Consider the following 24315-nt stretch of genomic DNA (forward strand, 5'->3'; position numbering starts at 1 on the left):
ACATCATCAAAACAAAAACAGAAATTGCTGGAAAAAGTCAGCAGGTCTGGCAGCATCTGTGGAGAGAAAACAGAGTTAATGTTTCAGGTCCAGTGACCCTTCTTCAGCAATTTCTGAAATACGATCTTTTGTTTTGTGTGTTCAAAATGGAATACAGGTCCAATTACCATTTTAATAGTGTTTCGTACTGTGTGTATATCTCTCACAGGTCACTTTGTAACCAATGCAAGAATAAACTTATTCCTTAAATTCTGTCCCCAACCTTGTATTTAATATTATTTGAAGGAGAACTTTTTGAACTTCACTTGAAAATATACAGGCTTAGTCTAATATTATTTGTAAATTGACATATAAATACTAAAATGAATGATGATCCAGCAATACCAACCAAACGTTTGAATTCACCATCAATGAGAATCCACTCTGGCCCATTTCTCACCTGTCTTCAATACAATGATCAACTGAATATTGATTGAGAGGAAATATATCGCCCACCTTTGTTGGCAAACATCTGCAGATATTCAAATTATTTTTATATTATTAGGAAGTACTTCAATCAATTGGGTCAGCTTTCCATATGACTAGGGGCTGATAATCCTTCAGGAACGATAATCCATTGACTATAAGGCCACAAGATACAAGAGCATAATTAGATTGAGTCTGCTTCACCATTCAATTGTGGCCGATATGTTTCTCAACTCCATTCTCCAGCCTTCCCTCCATAGCCCTTGAACCCTCCTTACCAATCAAGAACTTATCTCCGTCTAAAGTACATTCAATGGCTTGGCCTACACAGCCTTCTGAGGTAATGAGTTCCACCAATTAACCGCCCACTGGCTGAAGAAACTCCCCTTCATCCCAGTTCCAAAGGGCTGTCCCTTCACTCTGAGGCTGTGCCCTCACATCCTAGTCTCGCCTACAAATGGTACATCTTCTCCAATCTACTCAATCTGGGCCACTCAGTGTCCTACAAAATTTCAATGAGGCTCCCCCCTCATCCTTTCTAAACTCCACCAAGTTCAGAGTCAGAGTCCTGAACCGCTCCTAATATGACAAGTGCTTCATCCCTGGGATCATTCTTGTAAAGTTCCTCTGAACTCTCTCCAATGTCAGCACATCCTTCCTTAGATATGGGCCCAATAAGAACATCAGTTTGATGAAATATTCACCATTCTCCTTTAATTCTTTTATAGGATGGTCAACTGAGCAGGATCAATGCCCTATTATATTCATGACTATAAAGAATGTGATTCTTCAGACTTCCTTACCAACCTCTCAAGAATTTTCAAAGATATTTCAAATTAACTACTTCTCAGGAATTTTAAATGGAGTTTTCACGTTTATAGCAAGGTACTCACATCACTTTGCAGATCATAGGCCTTCCTTGCCTGGATCACATCAGTCTGGTCGGGCAGACAGGTCCATTGGTGCAGGTACCGTCTGTAGTCAATGTCGCTGACCAAAGTCTGGCAATTCTTGGCCAACAGGATGTCCAGCATGTCGACTGGCATGTTGAACTTGGTCTTTGATTTCTCAAAGTCCTTCTTGTATTCCCGGTCGCTCTGGATCTTGGCCACATGCATAGACCAAACCATCTTGGGGTCATCCTGAATGTTACGGCATCCAATGTGGTGGCCAAGCTGCTTGCGGTAGTCTGATTTGTATTTGTACTGTTAAAAATAAAATTGTCATTGTAAGTGTACCCATTAGGTGTTTTAAAAAATGACAAAAATAGAAATGAAGGAAAATCTGAAATAAATGTCCCAAAAATTAATCAATTTCAAATAAAATTATAACAAAAAGACTTACATCACTGGCAATGTCTCTTGAAGCCTTGGCAGCCTTAATAGAGATGGCATCAGGGCGTAGATCATATCCTTTTTTCTTTGATTCTTCCAGCGCAAGTCGATATTGTTTCTAGACATAAGAATTGTAAGTAAGTGCAGTATTATATCAGAGTAGATGGAATAGTTGCTTTTTTTTAAAAAAAAATCAATTTTATATACTCACGTCACTATAATTTATCATGTTCTGGCTTGCCAGCAATATCTCTGGTGTATCTGGCATAATATGGATCTGAACCTTATCCTTTTCCCATGCCTCAGTGTACAAACGCTGCAAAGAGATTAACTTATTCGTTAAAAAAAATTGATGCAGTGGCCCGAGTAAAACATTCATAAACAAATTTGTCAATTAATTGTGATATATCTGATGCATGCATGCTTAATGGGTATTTCTTATTCTCCAGAGATTAAAGTGAGGGAATTACACTGTTCACAGCCTCTTAATATTTGTCAGAACCTTGTGTTAGTTATAAAGAAATCTGCTTACAACGTAAAAGATAAAGTCACCATAGTTCTATTGGACCACAGGGCTGCTCTCTCATTAGAGAGAGATGACTGATGGTGAAGTTTAATCTGAGGGTCACCATGCCTCAGGCAAGGGGTAATGTTGAGAAAGTGGGACCTTCAGGAAAACCTCAGCTAATGCAGAAATTGAAACTGCAATGTTAGTATCACCATGCATTACAAACACACCAAACAGCCAACTGAGCTAACCAACACCCACAAAGTATAGAAGATAAGAAAGACTTGAAAGCATATAACAATGAAGGCAATTTCTTGCATTAAAAAGCACATTACCTGGTTAAGAGTGTTTGAATTATGCTTTGCAAGGACTAAAGGCATGGAATCGAGCAAACTGGTGAACTTGAAAGTGCTTGGAGGCTGACGGTAGTTTTTCTCACTAAGAATTTCGCTGGCTTTTTTGGCCTTTTCAACATCCAGAGATCCAGTTGGGATCCAGCCAATGCCTTTTAGCCACTGAAGATCAGCCTTGTATTGGATCTGTGTCACACAAATGAAAAAAAATCTTAGATTATATTGCCAAACATTTTCCAATGACATTCATTGCAATCAAAGACCACTTTTGCCCAGTTTACCAAACACAATTTATATGAATTATTGCCAAGACTATCTTTTTATTTTAGAAACTTTAATGCAACACTGATTTAGCATTCTGTCATTGAAGATGAGTATAATAATGGAGAAATATAGCACATTACAAAAACAACAAGCTGTTGTTTCTTAACTCAGAATTGTTGATTGCAAGTAGCTCTGCTACAAACTACTGAAATATTTAATTAAATTATTTAACTCTTTACTGATAACTTAGACAAATCACCAAAAAGATAAAGGTACTATAATACTGCATGAGTCTTGTGCCTAAAGCACATCTGACTGTTTTATGGAGCTTATGCATTTTTCGATTACCAAGGGTTCAGTTTGCAAGATCTGATCTTGCCACAACATTGAAGCATGGAGGGGCTTAAAATGCTAAGACTGATCAGGAGAGCAATGATCCTATTTAAAGTTTCTGTGCTTTAGGCCTTATTTCAGAAAACATACACATCTGTTACAGGAATAAACACCTCAAAAATAGGCATGAAAATGAGTCGAGTCATGGAAAACACTTTGTTCCAAAAGGATATAACTCTGAGAGGAAAGAGAATTACCTTCTGGATTTAATAAGGCAAAGGATTTAATAAGGCAAATGATTTTTGCAGCTGAATTATCAGTGGTTTTATCTTGTGAAACTGGGATTATATTATATAGTGGCTTTTTAAAGTTTGTTCTTAATAGAGAAAACTAGCAATGCAATCAAAACAAAGAAGCTGCCAATTTTTTCTTCCGTGTCCTCTATTTAATTATGTACCACAAAATTTCACGCATTCAATTCAATGCATGAAAATCCATTGAAAAAGACTTAGGTCCCAATTTCTCTGCCGTAGCAAAAGTGGAAGAAATTTGGAATCTCTAGTTCCACCCCTCGATCCTACCATCACTCTTCATCATGAGGCCAGGACTGGAGGCAAGCTGTTTGCACAAATGTGGCTTCTGGAGACAGCTGGGCTTGACACTGAAATGACTCCCGATGAAATTGGATTTTGGATCCCTGGACTGTGGAATCCGAAGTGTGCAAGTTAAACCAGTTAACAGCAGGTCTGTTGTCAGTGTGATTCTTTTGGATAGCCAAAGTTCCCCTTTGGATCTCATTCCAGGACACCTTTGGAAGAGCTAAGGTACTCTTTGGTGGAGGTGAGACACCCTTTGGAATTGTGACAAGTTGGATATGCTTATGTATAAGAAATGCATAAACTCTTTTTTTGTCATTCATGGAATATGACCATTGCATTTATTACCCATTCCTAATAGCCCTTGAGAAGGTAGTGGCAAGGTGCCTTCTGAACCATTGCAGTCCTGGGCTGTAGAGACACCCACAGTGCTGTTTGGAAGGGAGCTCCAGGATTTTGACCCAGCAACACTGCAAGAATGGCAATATAGTTCCAAATTGAGATGGTGAGAGGCTTGAAGGAAATGTTGGAGGTGGCAGTGTTCCTATGCATCTGCTGCCCTTGTCCTTCTTAGTGGTAGAGGTTACAGATTTGGAAGATACTGCCTTAGGTGAGTTACTGCAATGAATTTTGCAGATGGTACATACTGCTGCTGCTGTGCATTGGTGGTGAAGAAAGTGAATGTTGAAAGTGGCAGATTGGGTAACAATCAAATGGGCTGTTTTGTCCTGGATCGTTGTCATGCTTATGAAACATTTTTGGAGCTCCATCCAGACAAGTGGAACGTTTTCAATCACATTCCTGACTTGTGTGTCTTGTAGATGGTAGAAAGGCAGTGGGGAGACAGGAGATGGGTTACTCAACACAGAAATCTGAGCTTCTGACCTGAGCTTGTAGCCACAGTGTTTAAATGGTTAGTCTAAGAACATAAGACATTGGAGCAGAAATAGGCTATTCAGTCCATCAGGTCTGCTCTGCCATTCAGTGAGATCATGGCTGACCTGATAATCCTTAACTCCACTTTCTTATCCTTTCCCTGTAATCCATGATTCCTTTACTGATTACTGAAAAAAAATCTGTCTGTCTCAGCCTCTAAAATACTTAAAGACCCAATTTCTACAGCCTTATGCAATAAAGAATTCCACAAATATATGACCCACTGAGAGTGGAAATTCCATTATATCTCTGTCTTAAGTGTGTGACCCTTTATTCTGAAATTATATCTTCTGGTCCTGAACTCTCCCATTAAGGAAAACATATTAATTTCACATTCCACACTGTATTCCACATTTTAACATCTACCCTGTCAAGTCGCTGAGAATCTTATATGTTTCGATCAGGTCACCTCTCATTTTCTACATTCCAATGAACACAGACCCAACCTATTCAACTTCTCCTCACACGACCATTCCCTCCATACACAACATCAGCCTAGTGAATTTTATCTGGACTGCTTCTATTATCAGCTTAGTTCAGTTTCTGATAAATGGTAACTCTCATGGTGGTGATAGTGGGGGTTTCAGCATTGGCAATACCGTTGAACTTAAAGGGGAGACGACTGGACTCTTTCTTGTTGGATATGGTTGTTACCTGGCATTTTGTGGCATAAACATTATTTGCCACTTATCAACCCGAATTGGACATTGTCCAGGTATTGTCTAACATTGACATGGGCTGCTTCAATATCAGGATTTGCTAATGGTGTTGAACATAGTGTAAACATCTGACCTTATGTTGAAGGGAAGGACATTAAAAAAACAGCTGAAGAATGTTTAACCTTGGACACTACCCTGAGGAACTCCAGCAATGATGTACTGTGACTAAAAAGATTGACCTCCCATAACCACAACCATCTTCCTTTCTGCCAGGTTTGACTCCAAATTATACCCCTCAAATCTTCTTGACTCCTGTTTTGGTAGGGTTCCTTCTTACCATTCTCAGTCAAAATATCAAATTAAAACTTAATGTCAAGGGCAGCCATTCTCACCTCACCTCTGGAATTCAGCTCTTTTGTCCATGTTCAGACCAAGTCTACAATTAGGCCAGAGCTAAGCAGCCCTGGCAGAATCCAAACTGAGCATCACTGAGCAGACTATTACTGAGCAAGTGCCGTCTATGACCCTTTCTATCATTTTGCTGATGACTGGGATTATGCTGCCAAGGAGTTGTCCTTAAAAAGCATTAAGTATGTCAATGCTCTGGTTGACATAAGGCTTTCTAGGATTCTGCTAGTTGATTTTGCAAGCTATCATTTTCAATTTAGGGTGCCTGTTAAGTCAGCATTTTGATGGATAGCTCTGACAGCTTATAAAATATAAATATTTGTTTACAGATCCTGATAACTGAACATTTAACTGAAATATGTGTTTGCATAGGGATTAGTTAAATTAATATTGACACATTGCATTATTTGTATTATAAGTGTTTTTTTCCTATGGTGATATAATAGAATTTTATTTTCTGTTAGCAAGCCTTCTGACCTATGCCCACGATACACAATACGTGAGTTGGAATGGAAAGAGAAGGCGAGGAGGGATATCTGTGAGGAATATGAGTTTCCATTAGTTGGCTTGGGCCCTGGGATGATTTGGAGCACAGGCATGAGAGGCCATGGGATATGGGTAGATGTGCCTAGATTGGCACAGGAGTATAAGAGGCCTTGGAGAATAGCTACACAATAAGGACGGCACAGGGTCGTTGAAGAGGTATGGGCCATTAGGTGACATAAGTTGAAGTTAACTGAACAGGGTGAGGAAAATAAGGGGATAGAAACATAGAAAAATAGAAAATAGGGGCAGTACTATTCTATTCGAGTCTGGTTCGCCATTCATTATGATCATAGCTGATCAGCCAAATCAATAGCCTGTTCCTCATATTCATTGATTTCTTTAGCCCCAACTGCTGTATCCAACTTCTTCTTGAAATCATATAATGTTTTGGCCTCAAATTCTTTCTGTAATAATTAATTCCACAGGTTCATCACTCTCTGGGTGAAGAAATTTCTACTCATTTCAGTCCTAAATGGTTTACCCCATTTCCTTAGAGTGTGACCCTAGTTCTAGACCTTCTCATTAATGGCAACACCATTCCTATATCTAGTCCTGTTAGAATTTTACAGGTTTCAATGAGATCCGCCCCTCATTTCGTGAGTGGAAGAGATGTTTCATGTTTTAATCTTCATTTAAAATTTGGACACATGGTGTTAGAGACCCCAGGCAGTCTTCCCACACAGCCTGCCATGGGAATCAGGGAGTTTAATCTACTTTTTGCTGGTCACCTCATCTGACTCCCAATCCAGCCCAAATTGGGAAGTGTAGATGTATACTTTTACAGATTTGAGTTGTAGAGATGGGATTTGCTACAATGTATCAACTACTCAGAATGCCATCCAATTTTCTGTTAACAGTAGGCAAACACAACGCATATCACTTTGAATTTTTATATACTCACATCACTTTGCAGATCATAGGCCTTCTTTGCCTGGATCACATCAGTCTGGTCTGGCAGGCAGGTCCACTGGTGCAGGTACCGCCTGTAGTCAATGTCGCTGACCAGAGTCTGGCATTTCTTGGCCAACAGGATGTCCAGCATGTCGACTGGCATGTTGAACTTGGTCTTTGTTTTTTCAAAGTCCTTCTTGTATTCCCGGTCGCTCTGAATCTTGGCCACGTGCATGGACCAAACCATCTTGGGGTCATCCTGAATGTTACGGCATCCAACGTGGTGACCAAGCTGCTTGCGGTAGGCTGTTTTGTATTTGTACTGAAATAGAGGTCAAACAAAGTATATCACAATCATTTATTAAATTTAATTTGATGTAAATACACTTGGAAAATGATAAGTATTGCTATTTCTCATTTGGCGTTCCATAACCAGATAAATTTGTCAACTCACATCACTCGCAATATCTCGGGAGGCTTTCGCTGCCTTAATTGGAATGGCATCAGCATTCAAGTTATGACCTTTCTTCTTTGACTCTTCCATACCGAGTCTGTACAGTTTCTATGGGGACAATAGTAACATGCTCAGTGAAAGTCCAAAATTGTCAATCTTCCAGCAACTTCCTAAATTTGACTTTTTAGAGCAGGGTTCGGGTGGGTTCTTGTCTTTCAGCATCTGACTTGCCTTCATGCTGTACAGACTTCTTCCTGTTTTTGTACTATGTTCTTTCAGCTTGTTAAATTTTCATCTAAAAATGAGCTGATTCATTGTGTACGCATAACACTGGAAGACCATAAGACACAGAAGCAGAAGTAGGCCATTCAGCCGATCTCTACTTTGAGTATACTTAACTACCTGACCTCTATAGCCCTCAGTGGTAAGGAATTCCACAGATTCACTACATTCTGAGAGAATAAATTCCTCCTCATCTCTGTCTTAAATGGGGCAACCCTTTATTCTGTGGTTGTGCCCTGTGGTCCTAGACTCTCCCACAAGCAGAAACAACCTTTCCACATCTACCGTGTGAAGTCCCATAAGAAACTTCCATGTTTTAATAAGGTCACCTCTCATTCTTCAAAACTCCAATGATTACAGGGCTAACCTACTCAAATTCTTCTCATAAGCCAATCCCTCCATACCTGGAATTAACGTCGTGAACTTTTTCTGGACTGCTCCATTGCCAATATATCTTTCTTCAGTAAAGGGGACCAAAACTGTTTACAGCATTCCAATTGCAGTCTGACTGCTGCCTTGTAAAGTTTTAGCAATTCCCTATTTTCCTTATTTTTATACTTCATTCCCTTTGAAATAAAGACCAACATTCCATTTGCCTTCCCTGGTATGTGCTGAACAAGGATTCTAGCATTTGTGATTTATACATATCGACTCCCAAATTTCTCTGTCATTTAGCTTTCTGCAGTCTTTCTCCATTAAAATAATATTCAGCTCCTCTGTTCTTCCTGCCGAAGAGCACAACCTCACATTTTTCTATGTTATATTCCATTTGCCAAGTTTTTGCCCATTCACTTAACCTGTCTATGTCCCTCTGTAGACTCTGTGTCATCCTGACCATTTGCCTTCCAACCTATTTTTGTATCAGCAGTAAACTTTGCCAAGTCATTATTGTATATATTGTATCTCCAGCACTGATCCTGGTGGCACTCCACTAGTTACAAGTTGTCATCCTGAAAATGCTCCCCTTATCCCAAAACTCAGTTTTTCATTAGTTGAAAAATGTCCTTTAACTGTGCCAACATACGATCTCCAATACAAACGGCTAATATGTTCTTAAGCAGCCTAATGCATGGCATCTTATCAAACATTTTCTGGAAATCCAAATATATTATATCCACTGTTTACCCCTTTATCCTGCTTGTTAGCTCCTCAAAGAATTCTTGTGAATTTGTCAGGTATGATTTCCATTCCATAAAATCATGTTGACTCTGCTTGATGATTTTCTGTATTTTTAAATGCTCTACTATTACATCCTTTATAATAGACTAATAATTTCCCAAAGCAGATGTTAAGCTAACTGGGATAACAAGGTGTAGAGCTGGATGAACACAGCAGGCCAAGCAGCATCAGAGGATCAGGAAGGCTGACATTTTGGGCTGTTTTATGCCTCTTTCCCTTTTTAAATATAGGTATTAAATTGGCAGTTTTCCAATCCTCTATGACTTTTCTAAGATCTAAGTTTTCTTGGAAGATTACTGACAGTATATCCACTATCTCTGTAGCTACTTCTTTTAACATCCTAGGATATATCCGATCAGGTCAAGAAGCTTGACACCATCCAGGATGAAGTAGCCCGCTTGATTGGCACTACATCCACAAGCATCCACTTCCTCCAACACTGATGCTCAGTAGCAGCAGTGTGTACTACCTACAAGACGCACTGCAGAAATTCACCAAAGATCCTTACACACCGCCTTCCAAACCACGACCACTTCCATCTAGAAGGACAAGGGCAGCAGACATATGGGAGCACCACCACCTCCAAGTTCCCCTCCAAGTCACTCGCCATCCTGACTTGGAAATATATCGCCGTTCCCTCACTGTCGCTGGGTCAAAATCCTGGAATTCCCTCCCTAATAGTATTGTGGGTCAACCCACAGCAGGTGGGCTGCAGCGGCTCAAGAAGGCAGCTCACCACCACTTTCTCGAGGGCAATTAGGGATGGTCAAGAAATGCTGGCCAGCCAGCGACACCCACATCCCACAAATGAATAGAAAAGAAAAGGTCTAGTGACCCTTCAACCTGAAATGTTGAGGCCATTTGGGCCATTGTGCCTGTGCCAGTCCTTTTTCTTAAGCATTCTCCAATTGCTCTTTTCAAAGAGCCTGATCAGTATTTTTATCCTTCACGTATTTATCTAGTTCTCTTTCAAATGCTACTGTTGAACTTGCTTTCACCAGGCTTTCCGGCCACGCATTTCAGATCACAACTCAATGTGTTAAAAAAAACTAAAGGACGTAGTGGTGTTATGATTGGTGGTGATATGATTGCATGAGCAATCCAGAACCCCAGGCTAATGCTCTCAGAGTATATGTTTAAATCCCACTATGGCAGATGGTGAAATTTGAATTCAATGAAAAAAAAGTGAGTTACAAAGCTAGTTAATTGCAAATATGTAATGCTTGTAAATTACTGTTAACAGCTCAGGTCCTTGAGGGAAGGAAACTGCCATCCTTACCTGGTCTGGTCTACATGTGACTCCAGATCCTCAGCAATAAAATTTTTAATTCTGAACTTCCTTCTGAGCAATTAGGGGCAAGGTGATTTTTTTTATTCATTCATAGGATGAGGATGTCACTGGCAAGACAGCATTTATTCCCCATCCCTAATGCCCAGAGGGCAGTTAAGAGTCGACTACATTATTGTGGGACTAGATTCACATGTAGGCGAGACCAGGTAAGGATGGCAGTTTCCTTCCCTAAAGGACATTAGTGAACCAGTTGGGTTTTTTTCAGACAATCAACACTGGATTCATGGTCATCATTAGACTCCTTAATTCCAAATTATTATTGAATTCATTTTCCACCTTTCGAACCCAGGTCCCCAAAACATTACTTGGGCCTCTGGATTAACAGTCCAGTGATACCACAACACCATCACCTCAAATGCTGCCTAGCTAGCAATGTCCAGATCCTATAAACCAGTTTTTTAAATTGATTTCTCCTGTGGCCACTGATGCTTTTATCAATCAGTGGCTTCTGGCTTGTGGTCGTTTTGCCAAAGGGAACAGTTTATCCCTCTTCATTCTTTCAAAATCAGTCATGGATATGAAAAACTCTATCAAATCTTCTCTCAAGTGTTTCTGCTCTGAGGAGAACAATTCCAGCTACTCCTGTTTCTCCACGTAAGTTCCTCATTCCATGTACCTTTCTAATAAATTTCTTTGGCAACCTGTCCAACTAGTAGCACTCAGAATGCAATTTAGTACTCAGTTGAGGCTGAACCAGCGTTGGTAAAGGCTGAGCATAACTTCTACTAGTTATTCAATCATAAAATAGTTGCACACACTTACGTCACTGCAAGTGATCTGATTCTGTTTTGCTAATATTATTTGTGGTGTATCTGGAAGAATGTGAATTTTGGTCTTGTCTGCTTCCCATGCTTCGGTGTATGCATGCTGAAAAATATACACATGTGTTAGCATGTCAATTGACCAAATAAGTTGATTGAAAAATATGTATTTTCAAAGCAATAAGAAAAGCAAAGTGATTCAACCTTGTTCATTGTCTTAGCATTATTCTTTGCCAGGGTCATATCCATGGAGTCAGACAAACTGGTGAACTTCAACTTGGAAGGGTGCTGACGGTAGCTGTTCTCACTCAGGATCTCTCCAGCTTTTTTGACTTTGGCCACTTCTAGTGAATCTATAGGAGACCATCCGATACCCTTTAGCCACCCAAGATCTGATTTGTATAGAAGCTGGAACACAACAAAAATTCTTTACCATTTTCGCAATAAGTGAAGTATGAGTGAGGTTAGATCTAAATAAAGACAAGTGAAATTGCTAAAGGTTGAAGGGATGGGTTGGGGAAAAGTTATATTATTAAATTGTAAGATTTTCTCATCAACTATTTGATTTTGTTGTAGTCCCGAACCACACTTTATTTGTGTAACAGAAAATACATTAAAGTTTATGCTTTCCTACAGAGTTCACAATGAGTTGTCATAATTCAATTTCTTTGGGCCAGATGGAGTACCAATAGGAAGTGAGAGGGTAGCCTGCTGTTTTAAAACTACTGGCCGTGTCGAAAGGGAATTTTCCTGAACTTGAATTCTGACAAAATTGCACAGCAGTGCTGTTAATGAAAGTTTACAACAGTACATTGCAGGGGCATATTGATAAAGGAGCAGCAGGCCACAGTTAGAGTTTAGTCTGTGCTATCAGTAATGGTCCTGCGGTGATGTACAGAAAAAAATACTCATGAATTTCACATTCCAAAGAACTTTTTCATACTTGTGTTTGCAATAATCAACAATTCCTTACATTACCCTGATGAAAGGATGAATCCACCTCTGTAGCATCAAATCTAACTTTAAAGTGTATTAGGAATTTTAATAAAGATTGTGAAGAATAAAGTCTACCTTTCAAACATTAGTCAAACATCTTTATAACCTATCTACATATTGATCTCAGCAGATATTCTTACATTTAATGGTTATCTTTGGAAAAGTTGAACACAGCAGTTATTTTATTAATTATTTATTATTGTTTACATTTTAACATCACAACAGATGATTCTGAAAGAAAGATTTTTCATGCATTAGGAGAGATAAGGGGTGAGTAGGGATAGCCAGCATGGTTCTATGTGAGGGAAATCATATCTCACAAATTTGGTTGAGTTTTTTTGAGGAAGTAACCAAAAAGATTGATGAGGGCAGAGCAGTAGACATTGTTTACTTGGACTTTAGTAAAGCCTTTTGTAAGGTTCCACGTGGTGGACTAATTAGTAAAGTTAGATCACAGGGGGATTCAGCGTGAACTTGCCAATTGAAATCAAAATTTGCGTTACGGTAGGAGAAGACGGTGGTGTTGGAGGTTTGTTTTTCAGACTGGTGGCCTGTGACCAGCAGTGTCCCACAGGGATTGGTACTGGGTCCACTTTTGTTTGTCATTTATATAAATGATTTGGATGAGAATATAGGAGGCATAGTTAGTAGGTTTGTGGATGACATGAAAATTTGTGGTATAGGAGACAGTGAAGAAGGTTTTTTTTATTTATTTATGGGATGAGGGCATTGCTGACTAGGCAGCATTTATTGCCCAGAGGGCAGTTAAGAGTCAACCACATTGCTGTGGGCCTGGAGTCACCTGTAGGCCAGACCAGGTAAGGATGGCAGTTTCCTTCCCTAAAAGGACATTAGTGAACCAGATGGGTTTTTACCCAACAATCAGCAATGGATTGATGGTCACCATTAGACTCTTAACTCCAGATATTTTACTGAATTCAAACTCCCCCATCTGCTGTGACAGGATTTGAACCCAGGTCCCTGGGACCTTATCTGGATCTCTGGATTAACAATCCAGCAATAATACCACGACACCATTGCCTCCCCAGGTATCTATGACTATAAAGAGATCTTGATCAATTGGGTCAATGGGTTGAGGAGTGGCAGATGGAATTTAATTTGACAAATGCGCAGTATTACATTTTGGTAAACAAACAGGGGCAGGACTTATACAATCAATGGTAGGACTCTCTGAACAGAGACACCTAGGAGTTCAGGTACACAATTGTTTGAAATTTGTGTCACAGGTAGGCAGGGTGGTTGAGAAGGCATTTAGCATGCTAGCCTTCATTGCTCAGACTTTTGAGTATAGGAATTGGGACATGTTGAGGTTGTACAGGCCATTGGTAAGGCCTCTTCTGGAGTACTGGATGTCCTGTTATTGGATGGATGTTATTAAACTGGGAAGGGTTCAGAAATGATTTACCAGGATGCTGCCAGGAATAGAGGGTCTGAGTTATAAAAATAGGCTGGAATAGGCTGGGATACTTTTCACTGGAGCGTAGGAGATTGAGGGGTGATCTAATAGAAGTTTATAAAATCATGAGGGGCATAGATAAGGTAAATAGCAAAGGTCTTTTCCCTAAGATGGGAGCATATTCTGGAGGTGAAAGGAGAGAGATTTAAAAAGGACATGAAAGGCAACATTTTTTTTAAACACAGAGTATGGTTAGTCTGTGGAATGAACTGCCATAGGAAGCAATAGATGCAGGTACAGTCACAACATTTAAAAGACATTTGGATAAGTACATGAAAAGGAAAGATTTGGAGGCACATTGGCCAAATGCAGGCAGATGGGACGAGTTTAGTTTGGGAAAATGGTATGCATGGACTAGTTAGACCGAAAGGTCTGCTTCCATTCTGTATGACACAATGACTCCATCTCCATTTCAATGTACGATTAAATTTAGAAAATAAGGACTCATGGAATAAACCATGCACAAGCTAGTTTTTTTTTCCATACAGGATTACCTCGAAGATATTGCTAATAATAATAAACATGTACATGCAGCACTTATTTCTAACAGTTGTTACAATGTGATAGTATTTCAGACATTATTGTAGAAATAATAATTCCTCTTGGTCTCCAATACATACATCACTTTGCAGATCATAGGCCTTCTTTGCCTGGATCACATCAGTCTGGTCTGGCAGACAGGTCCACTGGTGCAGGTAATGTCTGTAGTCAATGTCGCTGACCAGAGTCTGGCATTTCTTGGCCAACAGGATGTCCAGCATGTCGACTGGCATGTTGAACTTGGTCTTTGTTTTTTCAAAGTCCTTCTTGTATTCCCGGTCGCTCTGAATCTTGGCCACGTGCATGGACCAAACCATCTTGGGGTCATCCTGAATGTCACGGCATCCAATGTGGTGACCAAGATGCTGGCGATAGGCTGTTTTATATTTGTACTGAAACAGAGGTCAAACAAGTAATGGTCAATTGAATCATTGACTTTAAGTTCCAAAGAAAGTATATAGCCATCACTGTTGTTAATAAAGAACTCTCTGAATCAAAATTAACAGGTTCACTCACATCACTAGCAATATCACGGGATACTTTGGCTGCTTTGATTGAGATAGCATCAGGGCGTAAATCATAGCCCTTCTTTTTATCGTCCATCATAGCGAGTCTGTACAGTTTCTGAGAGGAAGAAATAATAGTTATAGCATCACGTCCAAAATGAGAGTGGTTTCCTTTTATGTTCTTGACTTCAGCCAAACTGTGTTGAAGAGATCTGTAAGTTTGCTGATGACCGTTGGTGGAGACCCCTTTTCAATTACAGTTAAAAATGCATTACTAGGGTTAGGATCGGTACTGTTGGCTCCCACACACCTAGTTTGATTTTTCCTTCAACAGCAAAGCAAACAAAAACTGTAGCCTCTATATATGCTCATCACAGCCAAAGATCGTGGAAGGAATCAACAAATTGCTCGATGTGGTGGGAAAAATGAAGTGAAACAGGGAAATAGTCTAGATACATGAAGATCTGGTTAAAATATATTTCTAAGTTTTAACACTGCTGGCCAAAGGAATCTATTTACTGAGCAGCCAGTACCCTGTGCCCTTATCAGCATGTTTGGCTGGACCATCCAAAACAGGATGAAGGTGGCCTTGATTCAGATCTGACCCCATGCCCATCAAGAAGATATAATATTATAACAATCACCCAGGGCACTTGTACTGGAATGTATTGCGTGCAGGATGACCAGCATATCTACTGGCATGTTGAATTTGGTCTTCGTTCACATGCTGTGCTGGAGAAATATGCTGGAAGTTGTTGCAAAGATGCAGCAGACTCGAGAGCTGGATGTTGTGGAGGCAATATACTTCAAAATGGTTTGATGACATCAGTTCAACAGCATAAAGCCAACCCACCAATCTCCAAGAATATGAAAGACTAGTGGATCCGAAAATTGCAAGCCTGCCTGCTGAATGCCTCCATTACCCTACTGTCAAGTATACACTCCGGCCCATGCTGAAAATCCTCAGAATGGGTTATGAATCTCGAAAATTGGGCTTGCTAACGAGAATAAGAATCTTTTCTACTGTGTTTGCTCAAATGATTTTGAGCTAGACAAAACCTCATAGCTCAAATGGTCTCACAACTACTCATGAGATAGTTTGAAATTCGAAAGACAAAACAAGTAAGTAGGCTGGACATCCTGTAGTTAGACACCTACGGGAAAACCGACATGATATTTTGGAATAAAATTGAGCTCAAACTGGACCAGTCACAAACCAATCATGCATTCCAGAAACCAATCAAAGAATGCAGAATGATCAACAAAGGGTCAGTTGCTTCGTAATCAACATGTGAAAAGAACAGCTCCTATGGACAAGAGATAGTAGGAACTGCCGATGCTGGAGAATCTGAGATAACAAGGTGTAGAGCTGGATGAACACAGCAGGCCAAGCAGCATCAGAGGAGCAGGAAAGCTGATGTTTCAGGTCTGGACCCTTCTTCAGAAATGTCTGAAGAATGGTCCAGACCCGAAACGTCAGTTGAACAGTTGATCTGTACAACTGGTACCAACTGGATATAAAGGGATGAACCAGTCCATTGCCTATCCAAGAGTCACTTAAATGCCCCTGAGGTATCTGACTCTACTACCTACACTGGCAGTGCATTCCATGCACCCACCTCTTTCTGTGTAAAGAACCAACCTCTGACATCTCCCCTATACCTTCCTCCAATCATCCTAAAATTATGCCCCCTCATGATAGTCATTTCTGCCCTGGGAAAAAGTCTCTGGCTATCCACTGTATCTATGCCTCTCATCATCTTGTACACCTCTAGCAAGTCACCTCTCATCCTTCTTCGCTCCTATGAGGAAAGCCCTAGCTCCCTTAACCTTTCGTCATAAGACCTGCCCTCCAGTCCAGGCAGCATCCTGGTAAATCTCCTCTGCACCCTCTCTAAAGCTACCACATCTTTCCTATAATGAGGCGACCAGAACTGAACACAATATTCCAAGTGTAGTCTAACTAGGGTTTTATAGCGCTGCAACATAACCTCGCAGCTCTTAAACTCAATCCAATGAAAGCCAACACACCATACGCCTTCTTAACAACCCTATCAACTTGGGTCGCAACTTTGAGGGATCTATGGATGTGGATCCCAAGATTCCTCTGTTCCTCCACACTGCCAAGAATCCTGCCATTAACCCTATATTCTGCGTTCAAATTCAACCTTCCAAAATGAATCACTTCACACTTTTCTGGGTTGAATTCCATCTGCCACTTCTTTGCCCAGCTCTGCATCCTGTCAATGTCTTGTTGCAACCTACAACAGCCCTCCACACTATCCACAACTCCACCAAACTTCATGTCATTGGCAAACGTACTAACCCACTCTTCCAAATCCTCATCCAAGACATTTATAAAGATCACAAAGAGCAGAGATCCCAGAACAGATCCCTGCAGAACACCACTGGTCACTGAGCTCCAGGTGGAATACTTTCCATCTACTACCATCCTCTGTCTTCTCTTGGACAGCCAATTCTGTATCCAGACTGCCAAATTTCCCCGAATCCCATGTCTCATTGCTTTCTGAATGAGCCTACCGTGGGGAACTTTATCAAATGCCTTGCTAAAATTCATATATACCACATGCGCTGCTCTACATTCATCAATGTATTTTGTCATATCCTTAAAGAATTCAATAAGGCTTGTGAGGCATGACCTGCCCGGCACAAAGCCATGCTGACTATTTCTAATCAAACAAATGCTTTTCCAAATAATCATAAATGCTGTCTCTCAGAATCCTCTCCAATAATTTGCCCACCACAGAAGTAAGACTAACCAGTCTATAATTCCCAGGATTATCCCTGTTCCCTTTCTTGAACAAGGGAATGACATTTGCCACCCTCCAATCTTCTGGTACTACTCCAGTGGACAGTGAGGACGCAATGATCATCACCAAAGGGGCAGCAATCTCTTCCCTCGCTTCCCGTAGTAACCTTGGGTATATCCCATCTAGCCCAGGGGATTTATCTATCCTCTACAACTATTGAAACACGGTGGAGTCTGGAAAATTAATGCTTTTATTGTATGTTATGGCTTTAAGTTTAATGGAGAATTGATAATTATCGACAATATTAATGAATTCTCATTCTGTTTCTGTGTGAACTAAATATCCCATATGTCAACACAAATACAGATGACATTTTCAAAACATGATGGCACAACCTAATAAATGGGTTTGTGAAAATGAAAAATACGCCCTGGAAAACCAAAGCATAACCATTAAGAAAATCAAGAACAGCCTTCCTAAAGAAAATTGTATTGACCCCTGGAGAAATCAGTGAGCCAGTGGTCTAACACCTCGTGTGAAATGCATTAACATTCCCTTTGTTGCATGCAATATTGACCATTCTGTGGATGTGTGAAAAATTAATGAATTTTGCACATCTGAAAGGACACTTACATCACTCAAGTTCAGTGTGTTCGTTTTGGCCAGTTGAATCTCAGGAGTGTCAGGCATGACATGAATCTTCACCTTGTCCTTCTCCCAGGCTTCTGTGTAAAGTCTCTGTTATAAATGTAAGAAAGAAAATTATAGAAACAAGTGCATGGGGATTATGTTTGCCACATCAGCTACACCGCCTATGAGTAAAATACTCTTGCCTTGTTCATGATATGTGCATTATTCTTTGCCAGAGTCATATCCATGGAGTCAGACAAACTGGTGAACTTCAACTTGGAAGGGTGCTGACGGTAATTGTTCTCACTCAGGATCTCTCCAGCTTTTTTGACTTTGGCCACGTCTAGTGAATCTATAGGAGACCATCCGATACCCTTTAGCCACCCAAGGTCAGCTTTGTATAGATTCTGGAAGGTAATGAAAAATCATTGATTACTGGTACAACTGTGCAAATTTACTGTGATCTAAAATGTTTGCCGTCCTTCTTACTCTTTCTCAGATGATTACAAAGGAGAAGGTTGGATTTTACTCTGCCATCTCAAATTTTGGTACACCACCTCTCTCACACAGGTCCTTGCAATACAATATTGAAAACCCATGTGCAATAATAGTAATAATGGCAAGTAATTGAACAATACATTGCCTCGACCGTGTTTCCAGCATTTGCATTATTTAATTCCAGAATGCAATGGCAACAAGGGAGTAGATTCTTTTGAGATCCAAGGCTTAAGCTGTCAGCCAGAAAGCACTACCTTGCAGAGACCCAAGCAAGAACGTAAAAAATCAGAGTCAAAGCATTCCTCACATGCAGGTAAAATAGCAATAAAACGATTCCCTCTTTTTTTCAGAACTCCCAGCTTGAGGACCATGAGCTGGGTTAGATAGGTACCTGTTGAAAGAGAAGCCTAAGATGTTGAGAGAACAAAATATTATTTTTGTGGTGGGGAAATCCAAAACAAGGGCAAATAACCCTAAAAATAAAAGAGGGGAATACAGGGGTGACATCACAGAATATGTCTTGACACAAAGTGAACAGCAGTGAGAATCTAGAACTTCAACCTTATAAATTCTATTGAGGTAGATCAATTGAAATGTAATAATTGAGATAGACTGATTTTTTAAAATGATTTTCAAAGCTATTCATGGAATTAAGGAAAACTGATTGAATTAAAATGCAGATCAGGCATCATCTTACTGAATTTTTTTTTATTCATTCATGGGATGAGGAAGTCACTGTCCAGTCCAGCACTTATTGTGGTCCCTAATTGCCTAGAGGGCACTTAAGAGTCAACCACATATCTATGTGTTCATGTGTCAACTTATCTAAGCTAAATTAAGGTAAAAGGTTGAAGAGTGAACAAAAAGCTTCTTAGATCAAGGCAACAGACTTTATGTTATAGATGTTTTCTAATTTGGAAAGACTTGATATTAATTTAGAGTGATCAACATTGGGGAGAGTTTTGAACAGAATGACTAACTCCATTATACCATGGGTAAGATACTCACATCACTTTGCAGATCATAGGCCTTCTTTGCCTGGATCACATCAGTCTGGTCCGGCAGGCAGGTCCACTGATGCAGGTACTGCCTGTAGTCAATGTCGCTGACCAGAGTCTGGCATTTCTTGGCCAACAGGATGTCCAGCATGTCGACTGGCATGTTGAACTTGGTCTTTGTTTTCTCAAAGTTCTTCTTGTATTCCCGGTCGCTCTGAATCTTGGCCACGTGCATGGACCAAACCATCTTGGGGTCATCCTGAAGGTTACGGCATCCAACGTGGTGGCCAAGCTGCTTGCGGTAGGCTGTTTTGTATTTGTACTGAAAAATAGTTCCAGATATTTAATGGTATTTACCACAGTGAAAAGAAAACAACTTTGCAATCTCTAAACAGTTTCATTTTTCAGAAGAATCACATTCATGGTGACAAATGTGCACACCTGCGGCAACTTGGGTTATACACCAGTATCATCTTATTCTACTTGTAGAGAGCAGTTTCTCAGAGTCCTTTACAAGAAAATCAGGACTACCACCTCAGCAATTAAGGCCTGGTTACATAGAGTTACTATAAAACATTGCTGGAATACATATTTTTGCCTGTGATGGCAACATATTTAAAGCAGAAGTAAAAAAGTCACATGCACAAAGAAAACTAGGTTGGTAATGGGAGAGAAACAGAGGCTGGATGAAAAAAACAATTGACAGAGCTTTTGAAGAGATGGTAAAGGACAGAGATTTTAGAAAAGGAAGTTCCTAAGGAAAACAGGCACTGATAAAGTTTTAGATTTTAAATGCATCTAGAGGTAGGGGAAGATAGCAGGAATATGGCATTGAGATAAAGGATCAACCATGGTTATACTGATTGACAGAGCAAGCTTGAAGGATCAAATGGCCTAGGCCATGCTATAGTTTCTATGTTTCTATTATGTTGCTATGATAGTAATGTTGGCTTAACAGAGAACAAGGCATGATCTTATCAATGGAGAACATATTCTGTGATTCAAAACTGAAGATATTGCCAAAGTTGAACAGTTGATCTGTACAACTGGTACCAACTGGATATAAAGGGATGAACCAGTCCATTGGAATACCAATGGTAAAGAATTGTCACAGGGAGAAAAACTTAGGATAATGCAGGAGTACAGCAATGGATGGATAGCAATGGATTATATTGGTATAGATTTCACAAGATCCATTGCCATCAAATGGCAGTCCTCAACAGGAGCACATGATCACAAATAACCTCTGCAGATATAAGCAAAAATCCATATTAATAAAAAAGAAGTTCTTTGCTGGAAAGCCAGATTTAAGAAATGGAATTGGAGGAACAGCAAGGATATTCAATATCACAGGCAGTCCTGCAAACTTCTACAGGTTTCAAATGAAGGACGAAGCAGAGTCAATAATAGAACAAGAAGAACAAGGTACCTGAGTCAACAGAAACAGGAGTTTAAGTAAACTGGTGAAGCATTTAAGTAGAGATGAAAAGAAGAGGTAATGGATTTGGTGAGGAGCATAGTGGATTGAATTCTGTTTGAACATGCTGGACTTAATGTCCCCCTCCTTTTGAAGAATAGCGTTCAGTTGTATTAAAGGCTTCCAGCTAAGAGAATTGATGATGAAAACCACATTTATTATTGTTAGAGATGGATCCAAATATCTTTAATAATGTCATATTGGTCTCTTGGTCTAAATCTATGGTTGAGGTAGTTCACTAACTCCAATCCGTCCTTTTACTTTTTTTAAAACAACAAGTCCTCAAATGGTTAGACATCCCCTGATGGGACATTGTAATAAAACCACAATCAAATGGTTAGCAGTAGCTTATAAAAAATGAACATAAACTTATTGAATCAAAATATCATTGTCCAGGGTGTTGTTGCACCTTAGTCCCCGCAGTGTCCACTGGGCTCTGAAGGTCAAATCCACTTTCCAACTCATTTAACTCAATCCACCTTTCTAGACAGTTTCTAATCAACCTGTTCAGAGATCTTATTGCAAACTCTGGCGCATTGGAACTTGAACGCAAGCCTCCTGGCTCAAAGGTAGGGATGCTACTACTGAGCCACAACAGACTTAAAAATAAGCCTGTTAGAATTTGTTAGAACACATCTCTGGGACAGATTGGACTTGAACCCAGGTCTTCTGGCCCAGAGTTAGGGACACTACCACTGCACCACAAGAACCCTAAATTGCCCTTCTAGATATTTTTAACCAACCTGTTCAGAGATGTTATTACACACTTCTGGGGCAGGTAAGACTTGACCCCAAAAAAATGTAGTTTATTGCTGTTATCAATTAACTCACTGGGCAAAATGAAGAACTACCAGGAACCAAAGCTAACACATCTGTCTCCATCAGGACCTCATGTTATACTGCGTGGTTCACCACCCAAAGGCTACATAACATCAGATTTAATCACGGTAAATGTGATTTTAGTAATAACTCTTTCATTACCAATACTTTGTATAAACCATTTAAAAGTTGTACATTATAAACCTGCAAAATTATTCGTACTTACATCACTTGCAATATCTGTCGATGCTTTGGCAGCCTTTATTGATATAGCATCAGGTCTGAGGTCATAACCTTTTCTCTTGGATTGTTCCCAGCCCAATTTATATATGTTCTACAAAGAGAAAAGACATTTAGTGCTTGTAGTTTTTGACTTAAATCTTTATTTTCTTTAAATTTGAATCATTTTCAAAAATCTTACATTACTGAATATATGAGCGTTGGCCTTAGCTTGTAAAATATCTGGATGATCCAGTGTCACGTGAACCTTAGTTTTGTCTTTCTCCCAGGCTTCTGTATACAGATTCTGTGAAAATAAAAATGTATGTAAATCTGAGCTTCTTTGAAAGTTCCTGCAAGAGTTCTGAAAAGAGACAGTTTGGAATTATGACTGAAATAGCAATTGTGAAAATACTACAACAATATCTAATCCACCTTCAATATGCACTTCATCCACCACTGGTGCACACAGAGTAGTTCCAACAAGATACGTTGCAATAGCAAATGGGACTAGATCAGTCTGAGATGTCTGCTCAGTGTGGACAAGTCGGACCGAATAGTCTGTTTCCGTGCTGTACAACTCTATGACTCTGATTCTATAATCAATGAGACTCCTTTGACAACTACACTCAAGCCCACAATCACTACCGCCTAGGAGGACAAAAACAGCAACTGCATGGAAATTCCACCACCTTCCTTTCCAATCCACAAACCATCCTGATTCAGAAATATATTATTATTCCTTCATTGTCACTAGTTTAAAATTCTGGATCTCACTGCCTAACTGTATGGAGGGTGTATCTATACCAATGCACTATAGTTGTTCAAAAAGGTAGATTACTACCAGCTTCTCAAGGACAATTAAGGATGGGCAATAAATGCTGGTCTAGTCAACAATACCCTCATCTCATGATGAATACTGATTCTTAGCTTCCATCTTGAAACATTTGACTGATACTTTAAGAAAATTGTGCACTCAAAACATTTGTAATCATATTACAGAAGGCTCTAAAGGAATCATTATGGCCTCTGCACACATAAAACACCAATCACCAACCAAACTTAATATCTAGATGTTAAGCATGGGAAGCTTCCGTCTCCAATCTTATGAATGAAATGTTTAAGAATATTACAATTGGATTCAATGCCTTTGGGTTAGGTGGGGGAGAAATCTCAGCATCCCTACTCCTTTTTTGCAGTCTCGGTGTATGTCAGGTGAAGACATGATTGGCATCGTCTGGAATGATTCTCCCCCCACCCCACTCCCCCACCATTCCCTAGCTCTCACCCCAGGGTAAAGAGCATGTAGAGGACATGTAAACTTGCAATTATGGAACTATGTACAAATGAGGAGTGAACATCCTCAGGGGAGTTAGGAAGAGTATTGATGAAGTGAAAAAAAGAATTGATAGATCACTAGGATGCTGAAATATTCCAAATCTAAATGCCTACCTTCTTCATTGTCTGTGTGTTAGTCTTAGCCAATACCATCTCAATAGAGTCAGATGGGCTTGTGAACCTGAAGGTCTCTGGATGCTGGCGGTATTTCTTCTCACTCGCAATCTCTGTTGCTTTCTTAGCCTTCTCAACATCTATTGACCCAGCGGGACTCCAACCAATTCCCCTCAGCCACTGAAGGTCTGCTTTATAATTTTTCTGGCAAGTCAAAGATAACAACACTTCAATTTTTACAAATTCAACACAGGTTCCATAAAATTAAGACAAAACAATGTTATTTCAAAGCAAAATTATATAAAGTATCAAGTTTAACCTGAACATATTTCATATATTAATTACAATACAGAGATGCAGGTGGATTTATTATGTGCTATGATAAATGTTAATCCTACAACATGCAGAGTTCATTCCATCTTTTGAAATGTAGCCTAGTTTTGTTTAGTTACAACAACAACAACAAAAACAAAGTTGCTGGAAAAGCCTAGCTGGTCTGGCAGCATCTGTGAAGGAAAAAACAGAGTTAACATTTCGGGTCCGGTGACCCTTCCTCAGCACAGTTTTGTTTAGTATCCAGTATAACAAAGACTTGATTACCATGCACGGCAA

The 24315-nt window shown here is 39.8% G+C and overlaps 1 protein-coding gene across 1 annotated transcript in view; it reads right to left on the bottom strand.

Moving 5' to 3' along the window:
• Positions 1-24315, bottom strand: part of neb (nebulin) — a 255644-nt gene that overhangs the window by 146176 nt on the left and 85153 nt on the right. Inside the window, exons 41-56 of the mRNA XM_048598817.1 lie at positions 23704-23907; positions 22454-22558; positions 22259-22366; positions 19747-20058; positions 18444-18647; positions 18244-18348; positions 14850-14957; positions 14414-14725; positions 11525-11728; positions 11322-11426; positions 7748-7855; positions 7304-7615; positions 2643-2846; positions 2011-2115; positions 1810-1917; positions 1359-1670 (exon numbers count right to left, since the gene is read on the bottom strand). Of these exons, the coding sequence (XP_048454774.1) occupies positions 1359-1670; positions 1810-1917; positions 2011-2115; positions 2643-2846; positions 7304-7615; positions 7748-7855; positions 11322-11426; positions 11525-11728; positions 14414-14725; positions 14850-14957; positions 18244-18348; positions 18444-18647; positions 19747-20058; positions 22259-22366; positions 22454-22558; positions 23704-23907 (2916 nt within the window). The remainder of the gene's footprint in view (positions 1-1358; positions 1671-1809; positions 1918-2010; positions 2116-2642; positions 2847-7303; positions 7616-7747; positions 7856-11321; positions 11427-11524; positions 11729-14413; positions 14726-14849; positions 14958-18243; positions 18349-18443; positions 18648-19746; positions 20059-22258; positions 22367-22453; positions 22559-23703; positions 23908-24315) is intronic.

This window comes from Rhincodon typus, chromosome 7, assembly GCF_021869965.1.
Source record: "Rhincodon typus isolate 14 chromosome 7, sRhiTyp1.1, whole genome shotgun sequence".
In the NCBI taxonomy this organism is placed as follows: Eukaryota; Metazoa; Chordata; class Chondrichthyes; order Orectolobiformes; family Rhincodontidae; genus Rhincodon; species Rhincodon typus.